We start from the raw sequence: 16,012 nt of genomic DNA on the forward strand, positions 1-16,012 counted from the left end.
AACTTTGGTTTATATGATATTGAATCATGATTAGATACAGGTTTTTTCATGTTGGGTACAAATACCACAAAAGTATGCTTTGTTTGTGCTCCTCACTGCATCCTCTCAGACATAACACAATTGCAATCTGTCCCACTATGGTGTGTTTGATTCCTTAAGTGGTGTCCACCAGGTTTCTTCACTCTAAAGTCACCATATTCCCTTTGTTATTAAAAAATATTTGGGGAGAGGTTATTTGAGACTATAAGAATATTCTGTTGCTTATTAAATTTTTACTTGCCAATTTTAGCATTTACTGATGTTTCCTGGTTGGTTTAATCATTACTATGGTTGTTATCAAATGGTGACTCTCTGATTCTCTTATTCCTTTTTACATTTATTGGTTGTCATTCTACCATAAGGAAAAGCTTTTTATTCTTCAAAATTTTCAATCATTTTATATCAAATGGTTATAATCCTAACTATCATTATTTATTTTGATCCTTCAAAATTTCTCTGATTTGGCCAGTTGGGGAAAGAGCCCTTTCAATGGTGTCTGTGTTCATACGACCTGAAAATTCCTTTTTTTTTTTTTTTTTTGTCGCTGTGCACTCTGTCTCCCAGGCTGGAGTGCAGTGGTGTGATCACGGCTCATGAAGCCTCGACCTCCTGGGTTCAGGTGACTCTCCCTCCTCAGCTACCTGAGTAGCAGGGACTACGGGTGTGCACCACCACTCCTAGCTATTTGTTTTTGTTTTGTTTTGTTTTGTTTTTTGTAGAGTCAAGGTTTCACCATTTTTAACCAGGCTGGTATCGAACTACTGGGCTCAAGCAATCCTTATGCTTCGGCCTCCCAAAGTGCTGGAATTATAGTTGTGAGCCTCTGTGCCTGGCCTGGCCTCAAAATTCTTTAAGAACTTTCTTACTTTCTGAATAGCAGGATGATTCAGACTTATCTTGTTCTTTCTTTGTATGCTACTCTAGAACCAGCTATTTCTCCAAGAAACCCTGCTCTGTTTCCTCAGAATAGTACTTTAGAAATCGACATCTAGGTACTATGTACTTATTGTTATTGGGATGTCACTCTCCCAGCCCACTCAGTGAGCAGAGCTGAGAAGATATGTATGTATACATACATGTACACCTACATACTTTTACATCTGTATTTATCTATCGATTCATTCATCCATCCATGAGTTCACAACAATACTTCCAATACCACAAAGTTCGTTCTAGTTTTTTCCCTTCTCCCACAGTGAGAAAATATGGATCTTATCATCCTCAGTACACTACTTATGTGATGATCAATTGAATATAAGCAATCTCCCATCGCTGTTTCTACTACCCAACCCCTACCCCGACACTCCAATCACCCAGTCATGCTTCAATGCCCAGTTCCAGGCCACTGCTGCTCCCACCCTCACTACAGATGCCTACCTAGCCCAACTTGGCTCTGAAACTGTGCAGTAGCTGCCCAATCCACCCCTTCAGGCAGAAGCCCTTCACACCCTGCCAGGCTTCAATGCCTCGCACACAGCTGCTGCTGCCACCATCACCGCCATTGTCCATACAGAGGCTCCCTGTGCCCTGCTTGGGCTCCACCACCTTGTACTAAGGTGCTTGAAAGCCCTCCACACACACATCATGCCTGCCTTGCTTTACCTGACCTGTTGGCTTCTGACTACATTTAAGGCTGGGAGACAAGTAGGTAGGTAGGATGGCAGAAAGGATAGTCCTTTGTTTTTGAACATTTAGATGGCACCCCAATGGGGGCTCTTATAAACAGTTTTTCTGTTACAGATCATAGATTTTTAAAGATAAATCTGCTCTATAATTATTTACTTTCTTACCATCTTGAGACCCTGAATAAAATTAATAGTCTCAGTGCTTTCCCATGCAGCCTTCCACTTATCTATCAAAACCTTAGAAAAATACTACACTTATATTATATTGTTTGGATGGAGGTAAGATGGGATTATTCCCTAGCTTGATTTCAGTAAATAATTCTATCAGGATCTTTTATGTAACAATTTACTCCTAGTTATTTTACCTCTACAGGTTTTAACCTGTAAAAGCCCCAAATAATTACTTTTTGCCGTTCCATAATATAACACCTAAACTCAATTGTGTCAATTCAATTTCTTTAATGTCAAAATAAATCACACTGATTATGAGATATCAAATTCACCAATATTGATTTTTATTATTTAAGTGAACATTTGGGCAGTTTATCCTTAATTTTAAATCATAAGATTTTAAAAGAAGTGTTTGCTTATTTCCTGCTTTAACTCTTTTTATTGTGGTAGAGATGGTTGTTCCTCTTTTTATTTGGTAGGGAGAATTCACCTCAGAAAAAAATATTCTGGAAATTACCATAGAAAGAACCTTGGTGTCAACCAAATCACTTCCCAATTTTTGTTAATTTTGTTTCTTACTAAGACATAGGATGATATCACATTTGAACAAAATATTCTACTAGGAATTGAATTTCTTCTGGAATTTATGAAATGATAGATTTTTTGATGTTAGGCTACTTGTCTTATGCAAATTTCTGTTCACATAATTCTCCACCCTTCCTTGTAATTCATAGGTGCTAGCTAAGTGTGTGCTGTTGTTTTTACCTTTAAATTAATGACAACATAAGTTAAAAGAACTGGCTCATTCTTATTTCAAAGTCATTTTGGATAAATCAGGTGTAAATAAATCTACACTCCTGACAGTCTGTTTCTCGGAACATGGATCTCAAGAGAGTGTGGGAGCTGGGGAAGAGGACTATGTGATAAAATAAATGGTAAAAATGCTGTTTCTAAGGTTCCCTCTTAAAACTTTACAAAGTATATTAGCATAATACAGACTCTGGGAAGCCCTGAAGTAAAAACATCCTTGTTTTCTTAATCCAGTCTCCCAAACGTATTGACAATAGATGTGTGCGTGTTTATGTACTAATAACCCTGTAACAATCCAAACAGCTGGATTTCACATGACACACTGACAAACACAGACTTTTATAAGTGAAACGATGTGGTTTACTGTTTGAAAATTGCTAACTAGAGTTAGTAGCTACTGAATGACGCCAGTAGATCCAATCTGAAAACAATCTCTCACAGCACATGGAAGCTTTTCAAGTGCCTAGGTGAAAAATCACAGACAGCAATTTAAAGATCAAATGCAAACATTCTTCATTTAAAAATAGGACAGGAAAGGAAGGACAAACATCCTGTTGTGACAGTTCTGGGCTTCATTCAGTGCTTTTCTTTTTCAGCTGGGCACCAAAGAAGGTTACCTCACCAAACAGGGAGGCCTGGTCAAGGTAAGGAAGTATGGTTTTGCTCATGCCAACCACAGAAGAAGAGAACACGTCATGTAGATTCAATTCGCATCTTGATAGTTTTTCTTGGAAGCATAATTGCCTGCTCATTTTAACCCACTTATAATATTTACCTGATTCAAGAGTCCATTTTATGGCTCATTAGTCGAAATTCTGGAAAATGACTTGACTATTCTTCGGCAAAGCCCTGCATAGGTATAGCCTATAGTTAAAAGTCAATAAAATATAGTCCTCTTAATGGAATGATTGAGGATGAAGATAGCCAGTTAACTCTAGAACATCTTTCGTTCTTTTTCTAAAACAAGGAAGAAGTCAAATTGTATAAAATATTTCCTTAAAGATAGGCCCAAAACATCACTGATGCTACTGAAACTATGTTATAAAATCCAAAGAAAAATATAATTTAGGTTTTTACAAGTTCAGAGTATCCAAATGTTCCCCCATTTATGAGATTGTATCTTTAGAATTCCCTTGTTTCATCTGGATGTGCCAAGAAGACCTTCATAGAATGTGCCTGCTCCTTGTTATTTTAAGAGTCACAGTATTTAACCTCTCACAGGTACTGGCGTGCTTGGAATTAGCCTAAATAATTTTGTTATTTGTGTCACTTCTAGATCAAATGCTCCCTGAGGACAGAGAGTATTCATATTCATAGCATACTTATGTTTAAATCCTCTGTTACTTCTTTTAACTGGGCACATTGCCACACAGGATAGAGTAGGATGCTGTTTGTATGTAAGAAGGTAACAGCGGGCAGCGACGGTTTTTACCACTGATACCTTGGAGTTCTTAGGCAAGGTTTAGAATAGCACGTGAGTCAGGGTTCCTAAACCTCAGTTTTCTTATCTGTAAGACAAGAATAATAACACTGGCATTGTTATGTGAGGATTGAGTATAATATATAAAGCCTCCAATGATAGTGTATCGTCCATATTAGGTACTCAAAGAACAATATTTATCTTTATTATAGGGTTAATAAAGTGGAAATTGTAGTGGTTTGTTATAAATCACATTGAATATTTATGATAGACTTAATTCTTTTTGTATTTAAAAATACACTAGTGATATATCTGCCTTCATTTTTGTTATAAATCATATTGAATATTTATGATAGACTGATTCTTTTTGTATTTAAAAATATACTAATGATATACCTGCCTTCATTATGAGCTTAATTCAAGAAATTATTTTAATTTTTATAGATATTTTGAAACTTTTTTTCTCAGAAATGACACACAAGAATTTTTTCAGGGTTATAGTATTTAATTTTTTAGATACTTTTAAAATGAAAGTAAATCATCTGGTTCAAATATTGCATTCCTGCATTCAAAACTTTGTGTGTGTGTGTGTGTTTCTGTGTGTGTGTGTTTTTCTCAGACCTGGAAAACAAGATGGTTTACTCTGCACAGGAATGAACTGAAATACTACAAAGACCAGATGGTGAGAAACATGATAATGTATTTTTCCTTTAAAAATCAATTCTCTAGATGAAAGAAACTTATGTCTTTAAAATCTCTGAAATTATTTTTATATCCACCTGAAACACATAATAAATGATTGGAGATATGAAATCTTGATTCCTGAAGTGAACAAAGTTATTTTGCAAAGATGAGATGTGTATCCCAGAAATTGCTCTCTTGGATTGGCTAAACTATAGTTCCCCAGGGCATGTAATTCCCTCTGTTTAGGGCAATGTAATTATTCTCTTGCCACAATTTATTAACTGTCTCTCTGCAGCAATTTGTCTCTTTATTAAAAATACAGTCTGTCCATTTCCCATGCCCATTTCATTAAGTCAATTTAAAATTATTTTTTCTCGCTTTTCTTATATAAAATTTCTAAGAAAGTAGAAGTTTTTTAAAAATGAGAGAAAAATATGCCTCTCTTCCACGTGTTAAAATCCAACTTCATCAGTAAATTGATAAAGACAGTATCTTAATGTCCAGTTTTATGAAAGGCTCATTCCAAAACCAAGGACTTCCCTTGGTAGGGCTTTTCTATTGTCAGTCCTGTTAGTGAAATTTGACAACTGCACATAGTGGAAGACTTGTGAGGGGAATAAGTGAGGGACAGATTTGTCTGTTTTTTTGTTTTGTTTTGTTTTGTTTTTTTAAGATGATATATGTTGCTTTTTATTTTATTTAGTCACCAGAACCAATTCGGATCCTAGACCTAACAGAATGTTCAGCTGTACAATTTGATTATTCACAAGAAAGGGTAAACTGTTTTTGGTAAGTCGTTTTATTAAGAAAACATTTTTTAATGTCTTCTTGCCAGACACTTACTTTGGCTAAGGAATAGAAAGCTGTATATCTCAATGTCTACAAAGTTCAGATCTGAGGGGCATGCCTACATGTTAGGAGTGTTTTCAGCTGAGCGTGACATAACACCTCATTTAAAGTAGCTTAAACAAACAGGCAGGTCAGTTCAGCTTACGTTGTGTACTGGAGAAGTATGACTCATGTAGAGGATGCCATTTACATCTTAGACAATTTAATTTCTTTGAGGCTCTCTCCCCCGTTTTAATTATAACTTTGTTGACTCTAATGACAGGTGATTTGTATTGTTATGACGATTCCTGGCAGATGGCACAAAAATATTTTTTTCTAACATAATTACTATATTAAAAAAATGTTCTAACTGGGAAAAGAGTCTTGAGAAAGGCATGTCTTATTTCCCACTACCTTTTATTTTAAAGTTTTTCAAGCACACACAAGTTGAAAGATATACGTTTATATACCCTCCATCAGCAGTTATTAATATATCTTGCCATATTTGCTTTATCCCAGTCTATCCACTTTTTTTTTCCTGAATCAATTTAAAGTAATTTGCAGATATCATGGCACTTTACCCCTAAAGACTTGAGTATGTGTCTCCTAAGAATAAAATATCACATATAGGACTACAATATCATTATTACACCTGAGGAAATTAATGTTAATTCTATAATATCAACTGAGAATGGGTGTCTTGTTTAAAATTTGCATAGACATGCCCTATGAGCTAGCAGAGCTTTATTTTTCTCATATATCCAAAAATCAGGAGGCAAGCAGCTATGGTGACAAGTCAGGTCCAGGGTCTCTACAGTTCTCCTGGCCTTTTCTCATGCTGGCTACTTCAGGATTCAAGTGTCTACTACACCTGTAGGTCTCATGTTTTCAACAAAGTACAAAGAAAGATGTAGGGATGGTATCAGCCATGTCTGTCCCTTTTTATCAGGAAAACCAATGTTTCTCCAGAAACTCCCCTATGAGATTGTCCCTTATATCTCATTGGCCAAGACCAGGTGCCATGGCCATCCCCAGCAGCTGATGATAATTGGCTTAAACAAATTAGGATTTATTGCTTGGGGTTCTGTTAGCAAGAGAAAGGAAAAAGTATCTGTATTAATTGACAGTTAATAACGTCTCCCATAGGGAGTACCAAACAATGACGATTACAGAAACCAGTTTTCGAGTATATGCACTCTATCACTCCCTCCCCACCACTGTCCACTCACCCTCCACTAGACCTCACATCAAGGTATTACCTTCTATGCACAAGGATTTACCTCTTACCTAGTCAATACTAATTGCTGGCTTCAACAAAACATACAGCGTAGGCTTTAAGAAACCCTCCTGAAGACTTTTTTTCACAAAAAGAGAAAAGATTTTTAGTATTCTGCATCTCAACTGTAAGTACAGGAAGTACGTTCAATGTGTAATTTAGGGCTGACCTTCTTATCGCTTGCATAATTTTAACTAGGTAATCAGACACAGTCAAATGAAAAATTACTCTATATCTAGGAAAAGTATTTTGTGCCAGTAGGAAAGTTCATATCCCTGAAGCAGAGACTGATTCTTGGTCAGAGATGGAAGAAATCACTAATTGAGTTTTGTTGTCTCTTTTTACTGTCTCGATAGTTGAAATTGCCAACAACCACGGAAGGCAGAGTTATCCTCATTGAAGCAAGCTAACACAAATGAGTTCTTTTTAGCAAACTTCCCTGTCTTGCTTATTCTTTGAATCATAGCACAAGGTTTTGAGAAATCTTTGAGAGATCAGCTGAATAAATACATAAGTATTAGAGTTAGCCTAAGACATAAACCACAAAAAGATCTGGGGGTGTCCTGAACATGCTTCTTTCTTCTTCAAAGTCTTATTCGAGTATATACATCTGACCTGGAGTAGTAATATGAATCTACAACTTCCTTAACATTTCTGCAGTTTGCTAGCAGTAACAGGTCCATATATACCAGCTCTTCAAGGTACTTACCTGGATCCTTTATCAATTCATTTTTCCCTTGCAATACTCTAATTAGTGTTCTCTCTCTCTATATATATATATAATCAACCTACCTATGTATATATATATAGAGAGAGAGCTAATCATCTGCAATATCTTATGTTCTTTATTTTGTCCTATTAGTTTGGTATTTCCATTCAGGACATTTTATCTCTGTGCAAAGACCGGAGTAGAAGCTGATGAGTGGATCAAGATATTACGCTGGAAACTGGTGAGAGTTTTAAGCCTTCAGATGTCGAGTCTTGAGAAATAACATGTTGATGATTTCAAACATATTTCTATCAAAAGAGTCAGACTATCCCCGAGAATCAAAGAGGTGTCTGGGTGCCTACTTCCAGGCTTGCGGAACAGTTTGTTAATTCTTCTGGGACATGAGAAGAGATGAAGACAGGGTTGTAAAAAAGGAAGAATTAAGCTGTATTTGGGTCTTAGACATAGAGCCTTAGCCTAATAACCACCTATCAGACTTCCTTTAAGGTGTGTCAGTTAGTTCAGCTTTGTCTGGAGGGGGACATTTAGGACCAGAAGGTCTGACAGAGGAAAGCCGACCTATTTCTCTAGTTGAAAAGCCTCTTAAATTGTTAGAGAAGACAGTTTGCCAGAGGAACTTAGCTTAGTTTCCAGTGTAAGCATCACTTTGTGCAGGTCAAGGACAAAAGTTGGTTTATTTTGTCTGCTCTCTATATATCTCCCAGGGAGAAGACTGAGTGAGTACTTACAAAACTTCACCAATCTTCTACGTGTTTTTCACGTGCTTGCAAGTTAGTGAGTTGTTAGCCAAGAACTTGTCCTTAAAGCTGACTAAAATTTCCTATAAATACCATCTTGAAAGCTTTGATGATTTCTTTTTTTTTTTTGAGACAGAGTCTCGTTCTGTTGCCCAGACTGGAGTGCAGTGGTGTGATCTTGGCTCACTACAACTTCTGCCTCTCGGGTTCAAGCGACTTTCGTGCCTCAGCCTCCCTAATAGCTGGGATTATAGAGCCCGCCACCATGCCCGGTTAATTTTTATATTTTTAGCAGAGATGGGGTTTCACCATTTTGGCCAGGCTGGTCTCGAACTCCTGACCTCAAATGATCCATGGCCTCGGCCTCCCAAAGTGCTGGGATTACAGGTGTGAGCCACCATGCCCAGCCAGATGATTTCAAACATAAAACATTTTTCTTAATTAGTTTTTGTAAAATTGTCTCATATGTGAAAATTCCTTTCTAGATACTGAGACTTTTGCTTTCAATTATCTTTTCAGTTTGAAATTCAAATAAGTATACCATTCATTTTTAAATTGTTCCAATGTATTTATTATTCAGTGAGGGATAATTTGCCTTGTGAAACTTTTGCTCAGATATGAATTAATTTCTTCTTCTTTCTATTTTTAATTATCAAAGTAACACAGAATCATTATGCAAGAATTATAGAACAATATATCAAGTATACACACTTTTAGACTTCTCTCTGTACAAATAAATATTTAAAAACAAAATTTAATCACTTGCTAGAAGTAAAAACTACAATGATGTACCACTACACACCCTTCAGAATGGATAAAATGAAGACTGTCAATATCAAGTATTAACAAAGGAACTAGAACTCTCCTACATTGCTAGAGGGAATGAAAATGTGTATGACTACTTTGAAAAATTGCTTGGCAGTTTCTTTTAAAACTATATGTATGCTTACACTATAATTCAGCATTTTCACGCTGAGGTGTATAAGAGAAATGAGTGCATGTATCCACTAAAAAAATGTTACAATAATGTTCATAGCATCTTTATTGATAATATACAAACTACAAACAAAACAAATCACTTGCTGGTGTTCTATATCGGCTCACATCACTTAGCAATATATTGTGAACATTTTTTCATATTAATTTTAGATCTATATTTTTCTTTTGACTCACTGAATACTATTGCATTTTATAGATTACTATAAGTATTAGACCAATTCCCAATTTGTACATGTTTTAGCAATCACTTTACAATATGTGTCCTAAAAAAAATGCAGAAAATTTTTCTGGACACACTATAATTAGCTTACAGTTGGGGGTGGGCACATGATAATTAACTTATAGTTTTATGACGTCCTTACTAATCAAATGTCTAATTTAATATTTGTTAGAATCCAGGGTTCATTACAATCACTCAATAATGGATACACGTGTGTGTGCTTTATTACAGTCACAAATAAGAAAACAGCTCAACCAAGGGGAAGGCACGATCCGATCTCGGTCGTTCATCTTTGAATAGATCTTTCTTGCCAAAGACTGCTCTGGCCCAGGAGCAAGGTGGAATGTTCCCTGATGCTGTGATCTGCAGCAGGCTTCAAATGAAAACCAGCTAAGGATTTTCCTTTAAAAACAAATCAGAAGCAGTGCTGATTGGGACCCATATACCACGTTGCTGATTCACGTTGCTGCCCCTCCATGATGTTGCCATCTCCTTGAGAATGCTGAAGCAATCACCATTCTGATAGAAAGTGCTTAAACCACCACTCTTAGGTCTGCTCACTCGTAGAACACACAATGGAGGAGAGGAAGGGTTTTTGTTTTCACTCATTGTGGTCCCCAAACCTATTGACACTAGTTGCCTAGAGTCCCACTCTGAGTCATGGTCAGCCTGTCTGACATCCAGGTTGTGCTATTAACCAGGAAGGAAACAGATACTTAGAAGCTTAGATGACTTCTGCAGGATTTATACTGAGACAGCAAACATCATATATTTTCAGGGAAGAGGTTTTTGTTTTGTTTTGTTTTGTTTTTTTAATTTAATTTTCCCCATTTATACAAAAAAAAAAAAAAAAAACAAGAACATTTCCAAAACTAAAATGGAAAATGCTTGTGGCATTTATTTTCTCTTTTTAAAAGGTTCAGAAATTTGGTGAGTCCTTTGCTTCTAATGATAAAACTGTGAGAGCTAGATGTCCTATGGGCAATTAGGTAGTGTAATAAAGGTAAATGAAGGTACAATTTTTAAGCCATTATTTTCACCCTTTGGGGGTAAACGTTTTAAAGAGTGAGAAAGCAAAAATTGAGGAAGGGTGATAAAGCAGTAGGTAACTTTTAGTTTAATAATAGTTATTGTCATGAGGGTAATCATAATAGACGCTTGTAAGCACTGAGCTATCTTTAACCATTTCTCCAAATGGACCAAAAGACACTTCTCGAGGACAGTGTATTTTAACAATTCCTTTCCCAGAATTAGTTGTATAGGGTTGACCCAAGAGATGTAAGAAAAATCTTGCATTGCTCCCTAAGCACCCCGGGCCTTACTAAAGAGCAACTTCTATTTCCAGTTGGGGGAGTAACACTAAAGCTACATGAAATATGTAATAATGATAGGTAATAATATGTTCCAAAGCTTTTTCAAACTAGAATAAGGAGACAAACAGAAGAATGAGATACTGATGTCCACAGTTCATTGGTAGACTCTAACCCCTTCTGTTATCTTTTTTAATACTATTTTTGTTTAGATAGAAGTTTCAAAGAAGATAAAAATGCTTGAAGAGCCTGAGAGTAAAAAGATTATGATGCAAAGTTATGATATAAACTGCTCTTGCAGTCCAAAGGGATACCTGGTTAAAGAAGTTTCTTATTTAAACATCTAAGACTCAGAAATTACATTAAATTTTTGTGTATTTCAACACCATTTTAAATGTATTTTGTTATGTTTGTATTATATGGGATAAAGCAAATGTTGAGTTAAAATGCATTGTGTCATTTGTAAAGTAAGAAGTTACTGGCCGGGCGTGGCGGCTCACGCCTGTAATCCCAGCACTTTGTGAGGCCAAGACAGGCAGACCACTTGAGGTCAGGAGTTCGAGACCAGTCTGGCCAACATGATGAAACCTTGTCTTTACTAAAAATACAAAAATTAGCTGGGCATGGTGGCAGTTGCCTGTAATCCCAGATACTCAGGGGGCTGAGGCAGAATTGCTTGAACCTGGGAGGTGGAGGTTGCAGTGAACCAAGATCATGGCACTGCACTCCAGCCTAGGTGACAAAGTGAGACTCTGTCTCAAAAAAAACAAAACAAAACAAAACCAGAAGTTACAAATGAATCCTCACGGATGTGTATGGTTCTATGTTTGTTTTCTTAGAAAGAAATGTGTTTCTTTGTGTGTAATACTGTGTTTTACTATGTTTACCTTTTATAAAACGTAACCTGTTTATTTATATTCTTTGACTCTGTTTATTAAAAAGAGCATGATTTTGCTGTGTATGTACTATTTTGCTATTAAAATATATTTTAATATTTGTAACTTGAAAGAAATATACAATGATTAATATCATAAATAGCAATGAAGAATTCACTTCAGTTAGACTATTAACCACAAAGGATTGGAAGTTGAAGAAGTAGTCCAAGACCTCAAGGAGTTCTTGGTTGAATATGGACAAAACGATAAACATATATGTATATAGCAGTAAATAAGGCAATTACTGTAAGAGAAGTACACAAAGCTATATGATGGAACAGGTGCTTCAGCAGGGGATAAAACAATTTGTTGGAGGGTTTTGACATGAAAAGGGTGAGCTAACATGTACCTGCTATGTAATTAGTACTAGGCTAGGTGTTTTGCCTGCCCTCAGCATTCCTGCAAAGAAATGATTCTAACTCCTAAGTGGAGCCTGTGAGGGTTCCTCAGCTATTTCTCCAAGTCCAAAAAGAGGGAGGATGTTTTGTGCCAATGGCAGATCAGAGCGGGGGAATATGGGAGAAAAGAGAGTGGGATATCTGCATTATGACCTATCTGCTAACAGGTATGAACTTATTAAGACAGAGTATTAGCAGTTATTCTCAGAATTCCCTCTGGGAAGATCTTGGCCCACAGGAGCAGTTTTCTGTGGACCAATGGAGACACCAACATGGTGAGGGAAGGCTAATACAGATGGTCCCTGATTTATCATGATTTGATTTAGGATTGTTCAACTTCACAAAGGGTCTATTGGGGTATTAAATACATTTCCTCCTTTGATATATTTGACTTAAAATGACCTTATTGGGATGGAACCCCACCATAAGTCAAGGAGTATCTGTACTATTTCTGGGGGAAACCTTCACCCTATGCCAGAACAGCTGGACATCAGAGAACTCAGTAGGGCAGGACCCTTCTTTTCCCAACCACATGGCATGCAAGAGAGTGGTTTCCTCTCTCCTTATTTCTCACAAGTGCTTGGCATGCAGGTCAGGGCATTATGCTCTGTCCTTGTTTCAAGTAGAAAGCAAGAGAACTATTATACGGAGAAGGTCAGTTCTACTTCCTTCCTTTTCCACTACTTCAGATCCTCTGCAGCAAATCCATGTTTCTACCAAACTCTTCCTAGTCAAGTATACTACATAGCAGAGTGCCAGGCTGAGCCTACGTTCTGCTCACTATGAATTCAGGCTGTCTGACCATAATGCCAAGCAGAGTTTCTTAAACCATCTGTGGCAAAGGATCTGATTTTCTTTCTTTTGTTTTTGTTTTTTTTTAATTTATAATCTATCACAGACTGAGGTCTCATAAAATTCAATAAATTATTAGAAAAATCAAGCAAAAAATACAAATATCACAATCCCAGTTTACTATTATCAGATTCAACAGACACAAAGTTACTACGTTAAATTGTTGTAAGTTTTTCAACACTTAAAATGGGCATTTCTGTACTTATCTTGCTAGCAAACAGTGTGCACAACAGCCCAGTCTGTGGACCACGTTGTGAGTAGCACAGGTCTAGCTGACTGGCAGGTAAAAGGAAATAGCCTTCTTAAGAAAGAATTCACCTGAAGACAGAAAGGGTTGAAGTACACATGTTTTGTTGATGGAATATGGGCATCATTAGAGGGGAAAGATGATTCAGAGCACATTCTTGACTGTTACTCAGTCCCTCCTCAGCAAAATCTAAAGGAGCTATTTCACCAGAGTCTCCAGTGCACAGACAATGAGATAGTAAGTTGTGTCACATTTTCAGCTGTGAACAAAGATGGCACCCTTGGCCTTAAGCAAGGGTTGTGTGCCCTTGAAGACAACAGCAGCCACAACCTGACTTAGCAGTAGCAACAATGGCCAGGGTTGTGGGGCATAATCATCCCAGAGAGCAAGAACAAAGAAAATAAAATAATGGCAGATGCCATGTGGTTACAGAAGTACATGTGAAAGGCCTATGAGGACTTCCAGAAATATCTGGGAGGCATTTGAGAATGACCATATTTTCCACAGAAAAAGCAAGATTGGAGACAGAGAAGTTAGCCCAGCAGGTCTCTGATCCCATCTTATGATTATTTCCCCTGTTCCAGATGCATCACTGGTATAGCCATCCAGGCATACCTTGAAGATATTGCAGGTTTGGATCCACACCACCACAATAAAGCAAATATTGCAATAAAGTAAGTCCCACCATTTTTTGTTTCCCAATTCATACTAAAGTTATTACTAAAATATTATAATGATCATCTGAGCTTTCAGCAAGTTGCAGTCGTTTTGCTGGTGGAGAGTCTTGCCTGGAAGGTGATGGCTGTTCACTGATCAGGTGATGCTTGCTAAGGGTTGGGATGGCTGCAGCAATTTCTGAAAATAAGACAAAAATGAAGTTTGCTACATCAATTGATTCTTCCTTTCCTGAAAGCTTTCACTGTAGCATAAGATGCTGGTTGATAGCATTTTACTAACAGTAGAACTTCTTTCAAAATTGCAGTCATTCCTCTCAAACCCTGCAACTGCTTTATCAACTAAGTTTATGTAACATTCTAAATCTTTTATTGTCGTTTCAACAAGTTCGCAGCATCTTCAGCAGAAGTAGATTTCATCTCAAGAAATGACTTTATTTGCTCATCCATAAGAAACAACTCATCATCCACTGAATTTTAATCATGAGATTGCAGCAATTCAGACCCATCTTCAGGCTTCACTCTTAATTCTAGTTCTCTTACTATTTCCGTCACATCTGCTACTTCGTCCAGTAAGTCTTGAACCTCTCATAGTCATTCATAAGGGCTAAAATCAAGTTCTTCTCAACTCCTGCTAATGTTGATATTTTGACGTCCTCCTGTAAATCACAAATGTTCTTATTTTTGTTTGTTCTTCGGGTTCTGGGTTTTTTTTTGGTTTGGTTTTTTTTTTTTTTTTTTTTTTTTTTTTGAGATGAGGTCTCACTCTGTCACTCAGGCGGGAGTGTAGTGGTGTGATCTCAGCTCACTGCAATCTCCGCCTCCCGGGTTCAAGCGATTCTCCTGGCTCAGCCTCCCAAGTAGCTGGAACTACAAGTGTGCACCACCACACCCTGCTAATTTTTGTATTTTTGGTAAAGACAGGATTTCACCATGTTGGCCAGGCTGGTCTTGAACTCCTGACCTCCTCTTGGGAGGCCTTGGCCTCCCAAAGTGTTGGAATTACAGGCGTAAGTCACTGTACCTGGCCATATATTTTCGTAATGGCATTTAGAAGGGTGAATCCTTCTGGGAAGGTTTTCAGTTCACTTTGCCTGGATACATCAAAGGAATCACTATCTATGGCAGTGATAGCCTTATTAAATGTATTCCTTAAATAATAAGATTTGAAAGTTGAAAGTCAAAATTATTCCTATCTATGGGCTGCAGAATGGATCCTGTTACCAGGTATGAAAACAACATTAATCTTATTGTACATATCAGAACTCTTGTGTGACCAGGTGCGTTTTCAATGAGCAGTAATATTTTGAAAGAATTCTTGTTTCTGAGCAGTAAATCTCAACAGTGGGTTTGAGATATCCAGTAAACCAACCTGAGAACAGATGTACTATTATCAGGCTTTGTCTCATTTATAGAGTAGGGGCAGGGTAGATTTAGCATAACTCTTAAGAGCCCTAGGATTTTCAAAATGGTAAGTAAGCACTGGTTTCAGGTTAAACACCAGCTGTATTAACCCCTAACAAGGGAGTCAGCCTATCCTTTGAAGCTCTGAAGGCAGGCACCGACTTCTCTTTAGCTATGAAAGTGCTAGAAAGGAGAAGTCAATGACTGGCTTCAAAGCTTCAAAGGATGGCCTCTTCTTCCAATAGAAGACTATTCTGCTACATTGAAAATGTGGTGTTTAGTGTAGGCACCTTCATCAATGATCTTAGCTAGATCCTTTGCATACCTTACTGCAGCATCTACATCATCACTTGCTGTTTCACCTTGCAGTTTTGTTATGGAGATGGTTTCTTTCCTTAAATCTCATGAACCAACATCTGCTAGCTTTGAACTTTTCTTCTGCAGCTTCCTTATCTCTCTCAGCCTTCATAGAATTGAAAGGAGTTAGGGCTTTGCTCTGGATTAGTATTTAAGGAAATATTGTGGCTAGTTTGATCTTCAGTCCCGACCACTCACACTCAAACTTTCTCCATCTCAGCAATAACGCTGTCTTGCTTCGTATTCATGTGTTGATTAGAGTAGCATTTAAATTTTCTTCAAAAATGTTTCCTTTG

At 37.1% G+C, this 16,012-nt stretch overlaps 1 protein-coding gene across 2 annotated transcripts in view; it reads left to right on the top strand.

Moving 5' to 3' along the window:
- Window positions 1-12,573, top strand: part of DAPP1 (dual adaptor of phosphotyrosine and 3-phosphoinositides 1) — a 54,440-nt gene extending 41,867 nt beyond the window's left edge. Inside the window, exons 5-9 of one of the 2 annotated variants that reach the window (XM_073017505.1) lie at window positions 3,242-3,289; window positions 4,685-4,747; window positions 5,453-5,538; window positions 7,716-7,803; window positions 8,238-9,764. In XM_073017505.1, coding sequence (XP_072873606.1) covers window positions 3,242-3,289; window positions 4,685-4,747; window positions 5,453-5,538; window positions 7,716-7,803; window positions 8,238-8,303 — 351 coding nt within the window. In that variant the 3' untranslated portion in view covers window positions 8,304-9,764. The other variant, XM_007999379.3, reaches the window with a different exon arrangement.
- The last annotated feature ends 3,439 nt before the right edge of the window (window positions 12,574-16,012 follow it).

The sequence above is a fragment of the Chlorocebus sabaeus genome, chromosome 7, assembly GCF_047675955.1.
Source record: "Chlorocebus sabaeus isolate Y175 chromosome 7, mChlSab1.0.hap1, whole genome shotgun sequence".
NCBI classification, from domain to species: domain Eukaryota; kingdom Metazoa; phylum Chordata; class Mammalia; order Primates; family Cercopithecidae; genus Chlorocebus; species Chlorocebus sabaeus.